General features: G+C 39.8%; 1 protein-coding gene across 11 annotated transcripts in view; it reads right to left on the bottom strand.

Moving 5' to 3' along the window:
• Positions 1-22,306, bottom strand: part of TASP1 (taspase 1) — a 137,942-nt gene that overhangs the window by 65,784 nt on the left and 49,852 nt on the right. For all 11 annotated transcript variants that reach the window (XM_044454274.1, XM_044454276.1, XM_044454278.1 and 8 more), the window contains one exon: positions 8,669-8,779. In XM_044454274.1, coding sequence (XP_044310209.1) covers positions 8,669-8,779 — 111 coding nt within the window. The remainder of the gene's footprint in view (positions 1-8,668; positions 8,780-22,306) is intronic.

Raw genomic sequence — 22,306 nt, 5'->3', positions numbered from 1 at the left:
TATGCAAACTGTATTAGAAACAAACAAGGACTAAGTACTGTAACACTAATGCCTGAGACTGAGCTCAGGATCGATGCTTGTCCATCTCAATGAAGGTCACCAAAGATTACAGTATCAATCTCACAGACTACTCCACTGTGGCAGGAACATTCATTTCATTCCACAAATCAGTTAAGAACAAGATGAGTTGAATCTTGAGCAAACGGAATATTTCTGCCATAACAAGGGGAGTGAAATGGTGGATAATGGGCCCGATCCAACTAAAGTCCTATTAAAATTAATATCAGGTTGGACTAAACTATTCCACTGATTCCCAAGGTAATTTCAAAATTAATAAGGCCAATCAAATGCAAGCTGGTTTCAAAGCTGACATGAAAGCTACATGAGACAAATGAACTTGAGGGTCAAACTACATATGACATTTGTCATGTAATCAACCCTTAGCATGCAACCTTTTTAAAAAACATGAGGCAGGGAATAGTGGAGGTGGTGGTGAAGCTGGACTTGAGGCTGGCATGGGGGATGGGGGTTTTAGCCTTTGCAGTGTTGCCCTGATGCAAGTAACAGGTCCCATATCTTCCGTATGCATAAGAAGAAAGCTTCCCTGGAGCTAATCTTGGCTTGTTTTGAATGGATAGATCTGAATTCCAGCTCTTATGTAGAATTCCAGTTTCCAATTTCAAATCTCTTCCTTGTGGCTGAGGAACAAGAGATGGTGTAACTTCAAACTTACAGCTACAATAATGACAGTGTGATAAAGCACTCAGTCATCTGAAGTCCCAGTGTCTCCCTGTCTTCACAAAATGATGAAATGAAAGCCATAGGCAGTATGTTAAGAGAAGAATGAACGTGTATTTCAGGATTTTTTGCAACAAAGATAGTTAAATGTAACTAAAGATATGAAAGTAATAAAATACTTTTCTTACATGTTCAATTAATTCCAACCCACAAAGCCATGAACTAATTACGTACTACACTGAGCAGTAAGTAGGATGCCTTACACTGGCATTCTAGTTTTGAGTTGCCTAGTAATCAAGGACAGTTAGAGACAGCATGATCAGCTACTTTTTCCAAATAAAGACAGAGCTGGTAGCGGGATTAGAAACCGTGGTTCACAAACAGTAGTATGGAGGCCTGGTGAACAGGTACTCTGCACTCTGGTCCATAAATGTTTATGTACCACACTTTAGTTGATCAAAGGGATTTTAGGAGCTTCCAACCACACCCAGAAAGTAAACAAAGAGCGATGTGGAAGGAACTTCCAATATTTTCATGGCCACTTTTATGGATACAGTGGCTTCCCACTGCTCCTCAAAAGCAGGAGGGGGATTTGTCAGATTCCAACAAACTGAAGAAGGGTTGCAATGGCCTGCTGAATAGCATCCTTCCCCATCCTCCACACACCCATCACTTTTAGAGTTAAAGTTAAATGGAGCCTTCTGCATCTTCCCAACTGCAAGAAAGCATTTAAACAGGAAAAAAGGAAGGGCACTCTTTTAACTACAAAACACTGAACAATTCTCAATAACACTGGTACAATACATTACAAAACCGTACAGGAGAACTATATTTCCAGCTCTTTGCCACCCTTCATGTTGCTATCTGGTTATGCTGCACGTTGCACCACATTTGTTCTTAGATGTTTACAGAATCCACACAATTCTTATAGATCCATGTTTGACTGCCTCAGTTATTCAATGACTAAGGTAAGTTCTTATTACACAGAGTTTAGGCTTGGTTTTTTTAAAACCCTACCCTACCCCTCCTTCTTTCTTACCCCTTCTTTTTCACTGGACTTCTGAGCAAAGGTCACTTTTTACTTCATGAGCTAAAAGTATTGCCAGCCAAGTTACCTGATTTAATGAGGAATAAAATGAAGCCACTCATTTTAATTCCTACTGAATTTTTGAAGGAAGCATTAGGGAGGTGTTTTTTGCAACAGCTTTTTTTTTTAAGAGGAGAAGTTCCTTCTCCTTCCCTATTCAGAGAGGAAGTTTCCCATAGACAGGGCTTCCAAGCCAGGACTGAGCAGGTTGTGTTTTGCCCCTAGTAAAACACAACCTGCAAAGGTTTACATTGTTTTTCCTCACTTGTTGAATAAAGGAGGTGAGTAGAATAGCCCAGTCTGGCATTAGCATCAAGATCAAAGATAACATACTTGTGTGTGCACAAGTGGATTTATGTGTCTCATGATGCTTCATTCTCCTGACACACGTTTATATTGAGTGTGCAAGTAAGTAGGTTGACTGCAGTGCAAATCTGTGAGAAAGGAAACAAAGAGGAGGTGGGGAGGGGAGATAGCAAGAAATCCTTCTTACAATTCTATTATCATATCTGCACACACACATCTTTGTATTCTACTCAAAGCATAGCATCCCAGGCTCTCCTTGTAGAATAGATTCACACATGTACACCCAGCAATTCTCCCAAGTGCAGCATTAACTGCATGCATAGTGTTGCAACTTTCCACCACACAGAGATGTGTGCAAAAGCACTGCTTCAGGCAACTTTGCCCTTTTATATCTGGTGAACAAGAGAGGTAAGTTTCCATTTTACTAGCAGAAGCAACAGCAAATTAAGCCCCCTGCCCCCAACATAGCCAGCTCCTAAGTCTTTCATACTGTAGCAGAAGCAGCATGTGCACTAGAATATTTTGGAAAATGTTTACCTTCGATCTCTCATGTAAAAATCAACCCATAATAGCGACAAATCCCTAAGGAAAAAATTCTACAAAAATTAAGATACACCACAAATCTAATTTTCATTCATTAGAATGAATTTAAGAGACGAGGATGGCTGTTATCTATTATTACACAAACAGAAGCAGCAACACAGTAAGCCTTTTCTACAACCAAAATATTTAGCCATACATACAATATACTTTTCTAGATGGGAAATGCCTAAGGGAACAGAGGATCATGCCAATAATTATTTAGTGCCAATTATATAGTTAATTGGATTCTGACCTTAAAAAAAAAATACCCTCTTTTAAACCCACTTAGCTGAACTTCATCCAAAAGTCCAACAGACATTTGGTCTGTTCACTTGCATGGCAATAGGCAATAATGCACAGCGAAAAAGTATGGTTGTGGGTTTGGAGACTTACTTTCAAGCAGAGTAGTGGAGGACTGGAAGAGCTTGGTATTTCTTTTCCATGTTAATACAAATACATGTGTTAGTATTTCTAGGTCATAACTGAAAACAAAGTGTACTTTTTACTAGGTTTTTATAGGATTCTAAAATTCCATAATCAAAAGACTTCAAGCTACCTAATGAGTTGCATGGAGAAAAATGATGAAGGAATTTCCATTCTAAAGAAGAAAATCACTTGCATGCCCATGATCCTGCTGGGAAGGATGCCCGCTTTAGCAAACATGTTTCAAGATGCCTTAAACCATACAGTTACAGTTTTAAAGAATTTTGTAGTCCAAGGATTACATTAATGGAATATATTCAAACACACACACACACACACACACCAGGTTTGTTTGCCTGTTAACTATTCTACAGTAATTTAACTCTGTCTCTTCCCCCCCCCCTCTTTTTTTTCCCTTCACATCAATCAGGAGGCAAAACTCCTCAGAAAATAAGGCACCCCTTTTCTTACTCAGCTCCCTGAGAAAAGTTTTGAAAGACAGGCCTTATGGCCAGGGGAAGAAGGTCAGCTGTCCAACTATACATAGAGATTTCTGAGATCAACAGTTGTTGGTCAGCAATTGCATCAGTGCCATGTATGAAAGGCTGACAAATGACACTACCTGAAGGCTCTTAATACAGCCACATCCCATAAGTCTTCATGTCAAGAATGAAACACTGTACTGTCCTGGGAGACTAGGGAGAACCATGATCAACAGACTTCTCACTACACTGAAGCTGCTGCATACATACACTGGAATGAAAGAGCATCTAAAGCTAAAGGTCAAGATACCTTTGCTGCTTCTTAGCACATGGCTATACTTGCTTAACTGACGAGCAAAAGCATGTCTTTTAGAGGCTGGCATCTACGAATGACTCATTGTAAAGTTGCTTCCTTTGATCTGGAAAAGAAACTGCCTTCCATGTATCTGTGCAATGCAGGGATGATATGGCCAGTGGTTGGAAGTGGAATGTCTACTTGGCACCAGGAACGAGTGCTAATCATTTGATTCAGTTTTCACTGGGGGTGTGGAAAAGCTGAGAATTGTCAGATCCAAATGTACTCTAGTGCTGTTCAGACTCCAGTAGTTTGAATGCTTGCAAAAGGTATTCTATTTTCTGTTCCAAGTCTACTTGTTTAGCCAGTTGAAATGGTGTTGTAGCTTTTCTGGCAGTAACTAATTCTCTTTCTCAGTGTTCACCCTGAGATATAAACACTCTTTGGGTAAGTCTCCCTAGTAAATCCCAGTCACTCTTGGACCTTTCCAAAGCAGGACAGGCACAAACAATGTTTACTAGAGCCAAGTAGTATTTATTTATGTATTTATTTAAAACATTTCTATGCTGCCCCATTCGCTGAAGCCTCGGGGCGGCTCACAACATAAGCACTATCTGTCAAGGCACCCTTATGCGACTACAAAACAAACTCAAGCAGAAGAGCTTATCCCTTCTTGAAGTGTGCAGTACTTTAGAGAGACAAATGGGGTGTGAGAGCATCTGCCACAACTCCTGCCTTGTGCGCCAACAGAGAAGCACACCTGCCAGGTGCCTGCAGCAAGGGCATTCCTCTTCCTGCAAGGGTCCCTCAGGTGCATACGCACTCCTAAGTTATGGGGTTGCAAAGAGATGATCAAACAGAACACCCTTTACTAAACAATGCTAGCATTAGAAAGAAGTATCTGTGGTTTGCAAGGATTAAAAGCACTATACGTGCTATTCTGAAGAACCACACATATTTCCAGAGTTAGTCTCCCAGATCTGCCTGCCTGCAAAACAGGATAAACATTTACTGTGAAGCCTGCATTCCATAAACTTGGCTGAATTTGAAAGGAATAGATGAGTTATAAAATCCCCTATTTTATATGAAAGATACTTCTGTTTACAGAACACCATTTTCACTCCAGATCAGAATGTTGTGCAAATCATCCTATCTCTTTATTAAATCCATTTTACTTATAAAAAAAAGAAAAGAAACCCCTATTGTAATTCAGATGCTCTGTTCTTAACTCAACCATGATTTGTGTCAACCACAGTGTTTGCTATAAAAATAAGATAGGAAAAACACACCTGCCACCAGTGTGGTCCATCATCGGTTATTTTAAAAATTCCAAATGTGCAAGAGAAGCATTACCAAGCATCTATGGAAATTTGAATTCTGCAAAGAAGGAGAGGACCCCCCTCACCCAGCAAAGACCAAGTTTAACTCTCCTCAAGACTTATATAGAGAATTGCTCTTTATACCAGAGTCCTCTGTCTATTCTATACCCCGCCAGCAGAACTCAGTCATGGTGGGAGAAGAATGGAGGTGAAAAAGCATCACATTCCACCTTTTCTTTACATTTTCAGCTAAGCTGTGGGAGGGAGAGATGATGGAAATCCTTTAGGATCCTACAAATCCTGATCTCTCCTTTTTCTGCCTCCTTTCTCCTCTTGACAAACTCTTCCAATGTTGGTACTGAGACTTTGAACGAATATCCACCACAGTGCCTTCTGCAGCCTCCACAAGGGGACAAAGGAACAATCCAATCTCAGATCCCCTCTGCAAGTCATCTGACCTTGAGAAAGGGTACCTGCCCTATCCTATGATCCCGGGGATGATCTCTTAGGGATCACAGGATTGCTCTTTAAGACACACTTCCAATTCTTCCAAGCAATTATTACTGGAAATATAATAATACTATTATATTAGAAGTTTTACTGTGACCACAAAGCATGTTACTTTTTAAATAAAAGAGATCAAGAGAATAAGTCATACTGTCATGAACAGGCTATTAACCTATTTATTCACAGTTATTTCATAGGAGAGGGAAAACTTGCATCATACATTACAGCTCAAGCAAACTTTTGTATTACTTAAAATCAACAGGAGGAATGTTCCAAAGAAAAGAGCTATTCAGCATATGCCCAGTATTTTTGCATAACCTCTTAGGTGTACTTTTTGCAAAAGAAGTTAGCTGTGCTGATTCTGAGAAATGACAGCTTTTAGCAAACCACATACTGGGGTTCCAGGCTTCTTTGGATCTGATGGCATACCTCTAATAGGACTAACATTGAAGTACACTGTCTGTAAAAAGTTTCTTTTCAGCATTTCAACTAAAACACAGTAGGCTTCTCTCCAGCAACATATCAGCATAGAAAGACACGTATTGTACATACAAAGCTCTAAAGATCTCTTTTAAAAACACACCTACAAAAATACAGTAATACTTTGGGAAGTATGTAATTGGGAAGAGGGAAATATTCAGAATCTTGTTAAAATGTGATCAAGTTCTTAATCCAGTTAAAGATATTTTTGCATCTGTGATTACCATCATTCATGTGGGTAGTTAACATGATATAAGATAAAATCAGTATTAGCCAGCTGTCTTTCTCCCCAAAACACAAATATTTAAATGACATTTTAGGTACAAATTGAATGCATATTTCCAAGAATAATGAGAGCTACAACCAACCCCCAATTTTGAAAGCAAATTTAAATACAGTTCTAATTTGATCATTACTATGGAAATAGCTTCCCTCATTAAACCTCATTTTGTCTCTCCTGAATCACCCATTTATTTATTTATTTATTTATTAAAACATTTCTATGCCGCCCCTTGCCGTAGCCTCGGGGCGGCTCGCAACATAAAAAAATACACAATAAATTAAAACAATAACAATTAAAATATATACATTGGAATAAAATAAGCCAAATAAAATTCAATGATATTAACATTTAAAATGCTGCTTAAATAAAAAGGTCTTCGCCTGGCGCCGAAAAACAAATAACGACGGCGCCAGGCGGACCTCTCTGGGGAGCGCATTCCATAACTTAGGCGCCACCACTGAGGTAATTGCTCATTTTTAATCTAGAATCCATTCCCCCATCCTTTCCTTCAACCCTCTGCTTACAATTTCACCTTTTGATAAAAACTTCCATTTATTAAGGACTTGTTGTGGACTTTTTTATCTCTTTCCTTACATATGCATATCCATTCATACTTCCATACAAATGGAAATAAACAAAAATCAAAAATGTAGAAAGCAGAAGGGCAAGATAGTGGGGAAAGAACTGAACAAAAGATTGGGGGAAATAAACCCCAGCAAATTTCAGTATTACTACCTCATTGTTCTACTGTACCTAGCTCCACAAATGTTTCTTTATGCTGCTTTTCTGTACTTTGTATTGCCTGCTGATCCGAGAGCGTACACTAACACTGGTTCTGCTTTGTATAAGACATCTATTTCTAAAGACATTTATCTCTTCAGGTCTAGTTTTGCAACTATTAACGGAATATCTACAACAAATTCTGCAAAAAAAATACTGTTTGTACACATTCTCCTTATTTATTTGCCAAAGTCTGGACCTGAAGACAGATCATTAAGAGACCACTGGCGCTTCAATTTCTTCTAGAAGGAATCACAGATAATGCAGAGTTCATAATCTAAAGCTGCTATGGGTTGAAACAGGTACTGTATCACTGAAGAATACTAATTGGAAAGCATAAATGTCTGGCCCTGGTCCTACAGATGTACAAATTCGTTAACTGCATGAGGGTGGGGTGAAGACTACAGACTCAACAACCTTCCAGAGCATTCCATGCATCCTGTCTACAGACTACATTGTACATGCTCATACCACAAGAGCTCCAAAGATACCAAAGTCTTTTGCTGTAATTGGCATAACAAAAAAGCAATGGATGGCCCTGTGGGACCTTTAAATTATGGCAGAAGCGGTTGTAAACTAGAATCTACATATCAAATACATTTTATTCCACAAAATGTATGCCCTAATAATTCTGTGGCCTTTAAGCTACTACTAAATTCTTTGGTAGACTTCTGCCACAAACTAATATGGGTACCACTCTGGAGAGACTTCATTCCGTTACTCTGTGGAACATTCATTAAGATTGTATGCACTTGTTTCAGGGTTTAAAGGAAACTGCATGAGCTGTGCTAAGCATTCAAAGGAAGAGGTACAACATCACCGGCTATCTATATAACAGAAAATGTCACATGTTCTATGTTAAGTGGTGATAACTAACAGAGCACTGATTTCATAGTGCTGAAGTGAGTGTGTTCATGTTCTAAGAATGTGTCCTTGAAGCAAAGCTGGGGAGATTGTGAAGCAGAAAATTGACATAGACCTGATTTGCAAATAACAGCAATTCCGGGGTCAGCTCTTGGGTTAAACCCAGGAATTGGCCCAGGGATTGCCATGGATGAGCAGGAATGTGCAAGTGCACTGCCTGCCTCTCCATATGCTTCCCACTTCCACTTTCAATCAACAACCCAGGGATGCCCCATGGGAGATTCCTGGTTGTTGAATGAAAGTGGAAGCAATGAGTGTGCAGGAGACCGCTTACTCACTTGCTGTCACAAGGGCACACCAATTCTGAGATTAAAGAACCCAGAATCTGCTATTAGATGGAAAGTGCTTTGGAATGTTGGGGATGGTGCAGAGAAAGGAGTCAGGCCAGGAGGAGGCTGCCGTTAGCTACTAAAGAATATCAAGGGAAAATATAAAAGCTTTGCTGACAAGTTTCGTACTTACTAATAAACTTGTTTTGCATAGTTTCTAGCAGAGCTTGATGCGCATCCTCATTTTGCAAAGCACACGAACATTCTCTGGCCAGTAAGGTCCGAACCAGGTGCTCTCCACAACCTACATAAAACACACACATTTAGCAACCATGGTTAATGCATATGAGTATGGTGAAAATTCACTATCTTAATGGAACATTTTTTGAAGGGGCAGGTTGTTTTAGCACTCTTTTCTCTGTACAAGTCTTCTCAGTAATATTTCAATGAGTTGAAGGCAGCAAAAGAATGCAAAAGAAAAGGACATTTAATAAGTGAATATGAATATTTATAAGTGAATACAATATTTCATTTTGTATTAATTAGTCTTCCAATTAGTTCTTTTATATTACAGGGATAGTTTTTATTTCAAGTGCAAGCAATAAATATTACTTTCAAAAAAAGTATCTACATACTTAGGACTCAAATACCAGCAAAGTGCTTGACAAACCTACTCTCATCCATGTCCACTCAAACCATGTGTCAGACGATTCTTTTTACAGATTAATAACCAAGGCCAACAAATTACTTAGACAATCGATCTGCCAATGGTGCCCACCTGGCAGAAGACCCCACAGGCCTGTATGAACAAATTCCCCCTTCCCTTGCAGCCCCATATATCTACCCCCAATGTGTTCTGGTCATTGGGGCCCTCCAGAACAGATTAGGCATGCAAATGGAAAGACAGGAAGGGCAAGTCCACCCATGCAATGATGTGCTGAAGGATTTTGTGTTCATGGAGCACATAGCTGTGAACTGGTTGAAGATACAACACATTTCAGAAATGATGTTATTCTTCGCATGTCTGAAGTTTCACAGACTGGGTGGAGGGTGAGATCAGTTCCAACTAGATTTAAGGCAACATTCAAACTTCTATCAAATGTCTCCTTCCCTTATGTGCCAGCAAAGTCAGTCAACAGATACATTTCCAGTATTATTTGGGTACTTAGTGTGATTTCATACAACTCCTTCCTCACTCCCAAGGTTTCTGCCACACTCAAATGGATGGAAGAATGCCCCTTCTGGCAAGAAACTTAGTTACATTTTAGTTTTGTCCAAGGGCCCCAAACAAGAAGCCTCAAGATATTGGCAAAGGTGAACGACAGCAGGCAGGGTAAAGAGATGCAAAGCAGTTACTTTTGCTAGGTGCACATGCATTCTTTCTCTTAGACATAAAATATTCACAGCAAGTATCAAAGTTGCATACCTTATAATTAAGATGTCATTATCTATGCCATGGAAGGGCAACCCATGACCCTCCAGATGTTTTGGCCTACTAATTCCATGATCCCTCACTATCAGTTCTGCTGCTACAAAGATGAAATTCTGACCTTCTAAATATTTTGGCCTATAATTTGCTTACATCAATCAATGCTAACACAGTACTTTAGACTGCATGTTACCTTTGTATTATGCACAAGATATTATGTTTAATTATGTTAAAAATCTACTTCATTAATTATTCCCAAATTCCCAAGAATTCCCATGTATGTATGCATGTATGTGTGTAGTAAAAGCTTTTTTTATACTGTCCTATCATAAAAGTCTCAGGATACTACTAAAATAAGAGGCACAGCATTATCAATCCTCAGATAAAACCCCATTAGAACAACAAGACAGACTTAAAATGTTGGGAAAATAAACAGGTTTCAGCCTGGTGCCAAACAGAATAAAGTGTTGGCATCAGGCGCACCTCTCTGGGGAGCATGTTCCATAACTGGGGTGCCACAGCAGAAAAGGCCCTTCTCCAGGTAGCCACTCTTCTGGTCTCCTTCAAAGAGGGTTTTTTCCAGATTGCTTTGGTCAGCTACTTCTGCAATACAAAATCTATTGTTGTTGTTGTTGTTATATTACATTTATACCCCACCTGTCTACCTCTTACAAGGAACCCGGGACAGTTTATATGAACCTCCACTTCATTTTATCCTCACAGATGTTCTGTGCGTTAGTTTAGCCTGAGAATCAATGACTAGCCCAAGATCTCCCAGTGAGGACTAAATCCTGGATCCCCAAAGATCCCAGTCCAGCACTCTAATCATTACACTGCACTGGCTCACTCTTGGGAACTGACCTACCCATGTTAACTATTAGGGACATCAAGCCATGTTGAGGTAATTGGCTGGATCCATAATCATGCTTGGGCAACTATGGAGGTAAAAGAGCACTTCCCTGCCTTCTCCTTCCCAGGACAGCTTCTCCAGTCCCCTGAACATACTACTGAATAGGGTAAACTATGGGATGGAAGAGGAATTCCCAGAGGAGTCTTTCACAACCAAACCCCTCTCTTTGCCAAGACAGTCCCCAACCAAGCAGATAATTTTAATTTATCTTGTTTCAACATGCATTGCTACTACAACATAAAGTGGCCTTACATCCAGCAACTCTTTCAACAACTTTGTTTGAAATGCCATTAATAAAACAGAGCTGTTATTGAAGAGGTGGGTGATTTCAATATGAATACTGATAGTGACGCTGCTCCTTGACTACTGTTGACTGTCTCGGAGTTAGCCTCTCAAGCACTAAGTTAAAGTAAATTATTTCTCAAACTCCATGCTACAAAGCCAGGATCCCAGAAGTTGTGCCAACTATGTACTTCATGGATTCGGCAATAAGGGCTTGCCAGCTGTGATACACCCAGAGTTTTTCACCTCCACATTTCTTGGCATCCTCCAAGGGACTGCAGAACACAGCTGGGCAGCATGGACACACCCTCTAGCTTTACCAGCAGCTGGCTGATGGATGAAAAATGGTTTCTGCTGGTCATTTTCTCTTTTGATTTTTACATATTCTGTCTACACACATAAGGTTAATACATAAAACTTGCCTGCCAGAGATAAAATCCCTTGACCTCTTTTAAATAGTTTAGCTGTGCTCTCATTCGCTTTAGCAACCAGAAGAAACAGCATATGATGGCTTCTCTCTATCACACAACACAGCACCAAAAGACCTAAATAGCGACTTGTTTCTCACTGGTACATCAGACTTGAATCTGAGCTCTCCTGCATGAGACAACAGGTGGGGGCTCACATGAGGGAATGTTCCTCCATACAAAAGTGTTCTCTCCAGATGTATAACAAGGGTTCTAGCATAACCTAAGTTTTCTATATGAAGAGAACTTTTTGGCATGGACAAGCATTCCCTCATCCAAGTCTCCACATGTAGCCTGAAGAGACTAGAGAATTAGACAGCCTATTTTCAACATTACAGGCAAGTAGTAAGTTAGGAAAGTGCTTTTATTTGGCCAGGAGCAAATAACAAACATGCAGTTTAGTTAATTCTTATTGCTAAGAGTAGAAAAGACATCTGGGGTTTTAATCCATATAAATACAGCTAAAACTGCACAGTTCTAACAATTCACTCATTCAAACATGAAGGATGCAAACCATCCATCCCTGAACTTGCCCTCCTTAGATATTTTGGACTATACCTCCCAGAACTCCTGATCATTAGCAATGCTGGATGGGACTGATGGCATCTGATGTCCCAAATTATTTGGGGGGGGGGGAACGACCAGCTTAATATCATATATTCCTCTCACTTGAATCTCTACAAAAAAATCTGTGAATTCAGTCAAGACTTAGTTTTATTACAAAAATAAGTACTCTCAGAGATAAAAGGGTACAATGATGTTTAATTAATGCCAATTTATGTAAGCCTTCAAAGGTAGGTAGTACTGCAGTTAGAAAATGATGAGCGAATTGTTGGTCAAAAATTCAAAGGAACATATAACACATTCTTTCAGGAGAAAAGAGTTACTTCTGTTTTTCAGAACAATTACTACATATGTAACAATAAATCATTTTGTGCAATCGTTACTGCGGCTGCAGTGGAGGAAGGGACATAACTACTCTTTACTTGCCTTTCAAAAACTATACAAAATAAACAAAGACTCAGTTGTAGAGAATGTATTTTAATCTCAAGCCCTCACTGACATTAAACACCTACAAACATGGAAGCATATATTTTACAATAACTGGAAAGTGGAGAAGCACATACCAGCAGAACATAAAAAGAATGCGGTTGCAAAAACCCTCTAACAAGTTTAATGTTTTCTTTAGCACCATGTCCTCTTTTTTGCCACTTTAACAGATTTAGGGTGCAATCCTATGCGTGTTTAGACAGAAAAAAGCCTTCCTCCAGCCAATCCATTATAGGAACTGTAGAGCTTTTTCTGTATAAACATGCAACCATATAAAATTAACCCTACAGGTTTCCTTGCACACAGTTTATAACAGACACCAAACTCTTGTATTTACATATAAAATTGTGAAACACAAATTACATACATAAATAAATATTTTAGAATAATGAGGGAGCTCACTGAGAAAGTATTTGTTTTCAATCTATACAAAACTAGAAACATAGCATTCAAGCACCACATCATTTGAGAGTTTCATAGCTTTCAATATAATATGTATATTTACTCATAAGGAAGTGCCACTATGTTCAATGCGACTTCCTCCTAAATGCATGTGCTTAAGAATAATATTATTAAACAGTAATAAAGCAGGTGAGGTAAGTAGCCAACCTAAATAAGGCAGCAGCAGACCTGAGTACTCTAAAGCACAAAAGGGGTGCTCTGGACAGAATGGTGGGAAAAAATCACCATCTACTCATGTGTTTCTCGTTTCATATCTGTAGCCATTGCTTCTTCACTCACAGCAAAGCTTATTTCTTGGAGTAGAGTGTGGCTAGGGAAAAATGTCCTCAAGGGATGGATAGACTGCATGGAGAAAGTCTGAGGGGTCCAGCATTCCTCCTCTTTTACAGTTTAAATCACACCCACTTTGCACATGATGGGCAGACCTAGACTTTAAGACACGGGCCAGGTGCCACCCAACCCTCCTTTGTAAGGATTCTGTCAAGCACTTGTGAAAACAAAAAAATACCAGTTGAACTGACAATACCTGTAACATGTCCAGATTATTATTATTAGCTAATTAATCTCAAATACTTTTTGATTAGCATTATTAAAGCCACTACGTGTGTGTAAAATCCAAGGATTTACACAGTTCAAAGCTCTGATACATCACAGAAATAGGTGTCTTCCAATCATTCACAGAAAATGGTTCCAAGTTGCTCAGCCCCTACCAAAGTATCATTCAAAAATCCATAACGTACTGCCTAATATAAGGAAGATTAATTTATCAAACACCGCTTATGGTGTTGATTTCCTGGTTTCAAGGCCTCAATAACTCCCTACAAAGAGTTGCTTAAATAGATTTTTAAATTACTTGTATCTGTGGTTTTCATCCACTGGTCCACAAGAGATTTCCTGCTGGTTCATGAGGGGTGGGGCGCATCCTTCTCGCTGTAGACTAATATGGGGGGTGGCTATGCTCCGCCATCTCTTCCTTGGTTGGCATCATGTTGTGGGGGGGTGCCAATCCCACTAGGGGGAGCCAGGGAGAGGAGAGACGGCTCAGTGGGAGCCAGTTTGGAGCCATGCTGCGCCAGTTTTGGTATTTTGTTCTTCCATTGGCATTTTTTGTTGCTTGGTTTCTGGTTGTTAGGAAGAATTTTCATATTTTTGCTCTTGTGTTTGCAAACTAATACACAGAATATTGTATTATGTCTATGGTGCTTTTTGTTTCTGTCTCAGCGATCCCCCAGGTGGTTTTCCTGTTTTCACCAGTCCCCATTTGTGGAAATGTTGAAAACCACTGACTTATATTGTTCCTTAAAATAACCTGTTTTAAAATGACATCAGAAAACAAACATATTAAATACTTTACCAAGAATTGCTTCACGAGCTAGAAAGTGAATTAAAATTCAACAATTAAATTATATGTTATAGTGATATAACTGAATCATCCACCCCGTCAGTTGGCTCCAGAGTGCCTCATCCCCTTTTGATGTCAAGGTAACTAAGCTAATGACATCATCTTACAAATAGGTTGTTTATGACATCACAAATGGTCAGTGAATAGGCAGGGAGGAGGAAGTAAAGAGAGAGGTCAGAAGTCTGACGAAGGGCTACCAGACTACAAGGGGATAAGGACCAGAACACAGGATGATCAGCAAGTAAGTCTGACAGCACTTACAGCCTGTTTTGCCAGCATCATGAGGAAAAAAAAAATTATCTGAAAGGGAAAGGTGGTTTGCTCAGACAGACAGACAGAAGCTAGAAGTGAACTATGACAGACAGTTCAATACTAGCTTTGAAAAAGAAATAAGAAGAGTTATTTATTTAGATATATATCTATGGCAAGCAGTCATTATCAATACAATCTTTTATTTTATTTAACTACAGGGATATAGCCGAGAAATAGAAGTTTCTGCAAAACAAAAACACTTGAGACACAGACCAGTAAATCTATTGCTGCTAGTGGTGGAGTGTCATCAAGTTTTCTCTGGTTTATGGATATGAATGTTCATAAGAATTCATAAGAATGAATACCCTCCCAAATGTCTTATCCTTGACAGCCCAGCTCAGCTCTTGCAAACTCAAGGTTGTATCTTCCTGTAGGAAATTATACTAGCTCATAGTTGCTCCTCCTCTTCTTCTTCTGCCTTTGACTTCCCCTAGCATTATTGCCCTCTCCAGTTAGTCTTGTTCTCTCATGATATGCCTGAAGTACAACACCTCCAGTTTCATCATTTTTGCTTACAGCGAAAGATATTATTACATCTCATTTATATCATCCCTTTTTTCTTCTTCTGAAAAACCCAAGGAGGTTTATGTAGTTCCATTTTAGCAACCACCACCCTGTAAGGATGGTTGGGGCTGAGAGTGAAATGCTGGCCCAATCAAAGACTGATTTATTTTTCTGTCAGTTCAGGGTATTCAATGAAGTTCTCCTCCAGTACCATGTTTCAAACACATCAATTTTCTCTCTGTCCACCTTTCACACCCATACAATATGATCAGGAATACACAGTGTGGATGATCTTGGCCTTGGCCTCCAGTGAAACATCCTTACTCTTGATAATATTTTCTAGTTCCTTCATTGCTGCCCATCTAAGTCTTCTTCAAATTTCTTGGGGGAACTCTCTCTTCAAATTGATGATTGAGTTAACTGGACCAATTGTTTGACCGGATGATGGGTTGGTGTCAAATGATATAGTCTCAATATGGGATGATAAGCCTTTGCAGAATCCCACAGTATGCAACCAAACAAAACTACACAGAGCACTTGCCCCATTACGAATTTATTCCCATACTTTGCCATGTGCTTGGTCATATTAGCTTTTGTTTGGCTAAGCCAATGGCTTCCATTTTAAATAGATATATAATTTTCTGTTGTCATCAGGCAAAAGTTTAAGCAAGGGATGCTGACTCCTACCAAAGGAAAAGTTGTATCAACTCATACAGGTTCAATAGTTTGTAATGCAGTATTGCAGTGCTGCAAAGAATATCCCTTTTAGCCTACTGCATCTAACTTAGGAAGCTACTGAGCTCAGTGTAGCTTAGACAATGCCTTGTTAAGGCCAGACTTGAAATTAATAAAAGTTGGTGTAGCAGGTACAAATTCTTCATCCACTTGGATGAAGGTGTGGTAGGGAGACAGAAGAGGGCTTTTCCCAGGATTCTGCTCTGAAAAGACAGGAGACCTGGCAAAGCAACCAGTCCAATGGCTTTGGTTTCAAAGAAATCCATTATTAAGATCGGTGACTGGGGCATAAACTTGCAGAACTTCCAAAATTAAGGATTGTTCTTCAACTGTTCTTTAATGTAAGTCCAGTTATCCTTTGTTGGTGATGCTGACGACTGGCTCTGCATTTCTTATTCTGAAGAGGAAGATGAAGACAGATCCAATTCCACTTCAGGGGAATCCAACTAAGGGACGTTCAGTTTGACAGTCCCTCCTTGGTCACCTTCTGCCTCAGGAGTGGGATAGTGAACAAGAGTAAGGCTCTTGCCATGATCATCACCATCCTCTCGTGTCTAAATAGAAGGAGTTAGGACATATTGAATGGTATGAGTCAGGCAAGTCCTATGCACCTCCAACTTCACTGCCCTCTGGCCCTCACAAAAGGCTGCAACTTGTTTTCCATGCCTTATTAACATTTGGGTCAAGTTATGTCAATGTGCTATACATGGGGCTGCTTTCAAAAACTACTTGGAAATTTTAATTAGTACAGAATGTTACCAAGTAGTACACCAGAAAACAAGAAAAGCCCTGCTGGATCAGACCCAAGGTCCATGTGGTCCAGCATTCTGTACACAAAGCAGCAACCAGTTGTCCACAGGATCACCCAAGCAGGATGGCAAGACCTCTGCCCACCCAAGCTCCTCATCAACTGGTCCGTGCAGGCATGCCACTTCTGGTGAAAGAGGCAGCACATAGCCAGCAAGGCTAGTAGCAACTGATAGCTTCTTCTTCCATGACTGTCCAATCCTTTTTTAAAGCCACCCAATTTGGTGGTCATCACCACTTCTTGTGGCAGTGAATTCCATAGTTCAACTATACATCAGGTGAAGAAGTACTTCCTCTTGTTCGTCCTTGAGATCTGGGTACCTAAAAGCATTCTACTTCTATATAAACCTACCTAAACACTAAAACCTTCATCTACAGTCTGTCTTTGGGTATAACTTGTCTGCAGAAGCAAGGTGAGTAGCAACCACAGAGTGCCTATGTGGTGCTTTCATTGCTTCATTTCATGCTCTAGGTCAGTGGTGGCGAACCTATGGCATGCATGCCACAGTGGGCATTCAGAGCCCTCTCTGTCGGCATGTGAGCCAAGTCGCCCCAGCATTGTCCCAGCAGCCAAGCATCAGATAACGGGCATGCACATGCTCAGAAAGGAGAAGCGGCACCAGGCAATGACGTCATGAGCCATGGCTCATTAGCTGTGACTCGTCCGAGCTTTTGCATGGCCAGTCAGTGTCCTGCCAAGGAGATATATATATAATTGCTTGCTTGCTTGCTTGGACTGGCTGTGAGTTGTTTTTTCTAAACTAAAACCTCAGTATTCAGGTTTTATTGCAGTGTTGGCACTTTGCAATAAATAAGTCGGTTTAGGGTTGTGTTCTGGGCACTCAGTCTCTAAAAGGTTCACCATCACTGTTTTAGGTGATGAGTGATTTATTTGCCTTAGTCTTTTCATGAATTGTAACATTTTATGCCACAGTTGTCTTTTTCATTCTTGGCTTTATTTACTGCCTTACTTTTATTTTATTGTTGTATTTTTGATACCATAAAATAATCAAATGACAAGGTATTTTCCTTTACTTGGCTTTGCCAATTTTATTGTAAATCTGATTATTCAATCTGCTGAAAGCTATTTGGCTAAAATGAAAGGGTCCACATTTCCGTGTTTATGAACTAGTCCTGCACAAGACAAGCAGTAGCTGGGCAGATGAGTGGATTCAATGCCTCCTTCCTTCTTCAGCCATTGCTCTAATCAAGTTAGCAGTTCTGTGTCATTAAAAAAAATGTTATAAGATCCAGTTGCAAGATCACCTGCATAACGTGTAGTTTGTCCCTCCCTATATTCGTAATATCAGAATGACTTGTTCCTAAAGTTAGCCTACACTTTTACAGCACACACAGTGTGTACAACAGTAGTCCTCAAAATATATCCAACAACTTTTGTCCTGTCATTATTAAACCAGCAACTCATCTGAAGGGCTTTAATTCTTATGTTCTGGCAATATTTCTACAATAAAACATGAAAAGCATGCAAAGTTTGAGTGTTACCACTGTAACTCTCTTTATCAGTTTACATGACCTTTTATTACAATACGTATCATTTTTCATTTGAGCCTGTCATAAAGCCCCATACATACACCATGATTGGCCTTAAGCAGATTTCTGAAGTAACCGCAACAGTCTTTAAAACAAAACCCTCAACATAGGATAAAGTAAAATATCACTCGGTATTCTAAACTTACATCTCTGAGTCACCTATCAATGGAACCAAGATGGCATTACAAAGAACTTCTGTAAAACAAGGAGTTTTGGAGCAGCGTGTCAGAGAAATTGTTGTCTTTTTCATTTGATGGGCTTTCCTTTCAAGTCAGGAAATTAGAAGCAGGTGTAGTCAGAGGGCATCCACATTCATACACCACACTGAAAAACACGCGTTTTCAATTTTCAAACATGAAAGTAACCCATATTGAACGAACAAGAAATGAAAATCCAGCCTTCTTTCTGCAAGCCATATGCAGGGGCTAAGAGGGAAAAGTCAGGAGTACATGAAAGCTCATGAGCTATTGTTAGATACTGTACCACATTTGCAAAGTTGTTCGCAAATCTAAACAAAAACAGAGATTCACACACCCAACAACTGCAATGTTATTTACAATTGTATAAAAGCATTTCTGAACTCTTCTCCGAAACCAGCACAGATCACTAATGCAAAACTTTGTTTTAGCAATTATTTTAAAAAGCATTTATCATCTCAGCATTTAAGTTACAGTAATCTGCAGAAATGTTTGAAGTGAACAAAACCCCGAACTTTTATGTTACACCACCTCTCATTACTCACTGCTGTATTTCAAAGAATAAACCATGGTGAGAACAGAGCAGAATCCAACTCAAGTTGTACATACACACTGGCTATAAGTTTGCAGCTTGAGATTTTTTAAAAATTAGAACAAAGAAGTGCAACCTGTAATTCTGAACAGCTTTCACTACTGTTTCTTGAAAAGCTGGTTCTAAATCTAATTAATTAATGCTAATTAAGAACTCTGCTAGGAGTGCATTTTTTAAATAGCCAATCATTCTTTTACCCAACTGTTAGAAGCTCCTACAAATTATCCAAGTGTTATTATTCGTGGGGCGGAGCGGGGGGAGACTGGCCCCTATCCTAAGGAGCTTTTAACCCAAACCTTTGACAATAAGAAAGGAACACAGGTACCAAGATCACTGAGGGATGGATGTCAATGCAATGGCATAGATTTAACTATGGCTGGGGACAGACCACAAGCAGTGCTAGCTTAAAACTTATTTATCAAATAGCCAAACTACAGCTCAGGGTGCAACAATCTCTGGAAAAGGTGAATGTGAAAATGTGAATGTTGTGCAATTCTAGCAGTGTCTGTTTTCAAAAAGGCAAGTAAGTGTTTTTACCTCAGAAGGGTAGAAAAATGCAAGGAAATGGCTATCTGTTGCTACAGAATGTCCTGCATTGAACTGTCCACATGTGCTCTATCTTCCAGATTACTGAATTTTTCACTGATAGAAAAATTGATAATATACAAGGTAAGATACTTTTCCACCTATCTTGCAAAGGTAGCAGCCTTGAGGTGGAGGTGAACAGGGAGAGGGAGTATTAAATGTTGAACCACTTATGTTAGTTATACATATCTATGGCATGAGTTTGTGTATTGGTGTAGTAATGGCAAAAGCATACACGAATCATTTTTCTGTGAAAAAATGTTCAATGGAATCTTCCAACAGTGACTTCTGCTTCCACTCTTTTCACCCAGCAACAAAGAAGGGAGGGTGGAAATTTACAGTGACAATGCCTGAGGGGACCATTTTGGGAGACTCAGCCTGTTACCATATTTACATACTGAACCTAGCAGCAGCTGGGAGAATACCTGCTGGAATGGACCATGAATTCAGCAGTGGCCAGCCAAGAGCATCTAAGAAACCTACAAAGAAAGTATGAAGACAAGAGTCCTCCCATACCATGTAACCCTCCTCCCCACTCCCAGAGCTGGTTTAGGAAGCACACTACCACTGAACTTGGGAAGTTCTCCTTTAGTCCCTTGCAAAATAGATCTGTCTAGTCTGCCTTTAAAGCTGCCTGAGCCACTGTCCATAATGCAGTTGCGGGGAGGGGGGGAGCAAATTCCATAAGTTAACTATGCACAGTATGAAAAAGTACATACTGAAACTATTACCAGACAATTCCACTGGGTAATCCCATGTTCTAGTTTTATGCAAAAAGGAAAAACAAGTTATTTTTATTCATTGCCCCTATGCCATGCACAGTTCTGTCTTTGGGCACTCATATTTATTCTATCTCCCACCCCCTTAGTAATATAATTTTTTCTAAAATGTAAAAGCCTTGAATACTGTCACCTTGCCTGAGACACAGACAGAGGGAGGGAGGGTGCACGCACTTGACTGTGGCTTCTTACAGAGTACAAGAAGACAGATAATTGTCCTAGATTTCTGGAAATCATAAGAGACAACAGTCTGCTCTATGTTTTCCATGGTTTCTCTGATTGTCCAAACCCAGCATTGTGGCTTCCACAGTCATACTTCAAAGCACCCTGGAAAGAGAGACAGCTGCTGCAGGAGCTACTCCAGTCACTCAATGTGGGAATGAACTTCAGGCATATTGGCTGATAGGATATGTGCAAACAGTGGGAGGATTGAGCAAGGAGAATGAAAACCATGCTAGCATAGAAACCACTTCATCATCTGTCTGGCACATCCACGCACCATGGAAACCACACAAGGTTACTTGTTGTGGTATGTGACACCAGCCAGTGTGTATATACAAAGACATTATGACACTAGTTTTATCATACCTTCCTAGTGAACACAAATACAAATTCTGCTCTTCTTACTGTCAAGGCACACCAAGTTGAAGCTTTAAGGGTGGTGCCATAATTTCAATTTTCTGCATGGACACAGTCCAGAAAATGTTAATAGATGTATTAAATTAGAATGTTTGAAGCAAGGCAACCACAAGGTACCTGATCCCATGAAGGCAACCCAGTTCATATAGGTCTCTTTCATACTAATGCTAATCATGTGCTGCCACTGAAATCTTCATGTGTTTGGTACCCTGGAGTACACCGAAATTCATCAGCCATTTTGTTGACCTTCACCTAGCTCAGGCAGATCACCCTGGAGCTCCTTGGAGTACACTGTCCACAAACTCAGCTACCTCACTGCTTATTCCCAGGTCATTTAGAAATCAATTAAATAACATTAAGTTGGTCAGAGTGCAACAATTACTGGAAAAGATACATGTGAAAATGTGAATGCTGCTTTCCCAGCAAGGAAGATGCAAGGTAAGCTGTAAAACATAGTGAATGAGACCTGTGGACCACAGATTTAAGGTGAAATATCAGCAGTTATTAGCTGGTGGCGCTATAAGAGTCCTGAACAAATATCTGCCATTGATAGTGGAATGGATGAGGGCCAACAAACTGGAACTTAATCCAGGTAAGACCAAGATGCTGATTGCTGGTGATACAGTTGATCAGGGATGCAAAATCCAACCTGTTCGACATGGGGTGGCACATGATGGACTAAATATACAGTGTTATTTAGTCCATCTAATAACAGTGCTATTAGATCCAGTCTTACAGATGGATCCTTAAGTGTTCTCTGTGGTTTGCCATCCTTTCAGCCACTTCAGCCATTCAGATTTGGCCACAATTCTGTATGTCCTAATGAAATCTTTCCCTGGATTACTCTAACACACTCCATGTAAGTCTACTGTTGAAAGTTATCTGGAAGCTACAGTTGATGCAGAATGTAACAGTCAGGTTGCTAACTGATACAAACAGCAGGGTATATATATTGCCAGTACTATGCTGATTACAAAAATTTGCTTCTGTGGAGAAGCGCTCAACCCTAAATAGCACTGGTCTAGGGTCTTGAATGACCAGCTTTTCTACATGAGCCTGCCTTCTTCACAGAGCGTGCACTAAGGTTTTTTTAAAACCTGATTTTCCAAATACCAAGTTTGTTAGTGG

Source organism: Varanus komodoensis, unplaced genomic scaffold (assembly GCF_004798865.1).
Source record: "Varanus komodoensis strain SLA01 unplaced genomic scaffold, ASM479886v1 scaffold7_3, whole genome shotgun sequence".
In the NCBI taxonomy this organism is placed as follows: Eukaryota; Metazoa; Chordata; class Lepidosauria; order Squamata; family Varanidae; genus Varanus; species Varanus komodoensis.
This window is presented reverse-complemented; position numbering and strand designations above follow the sequence as displayed.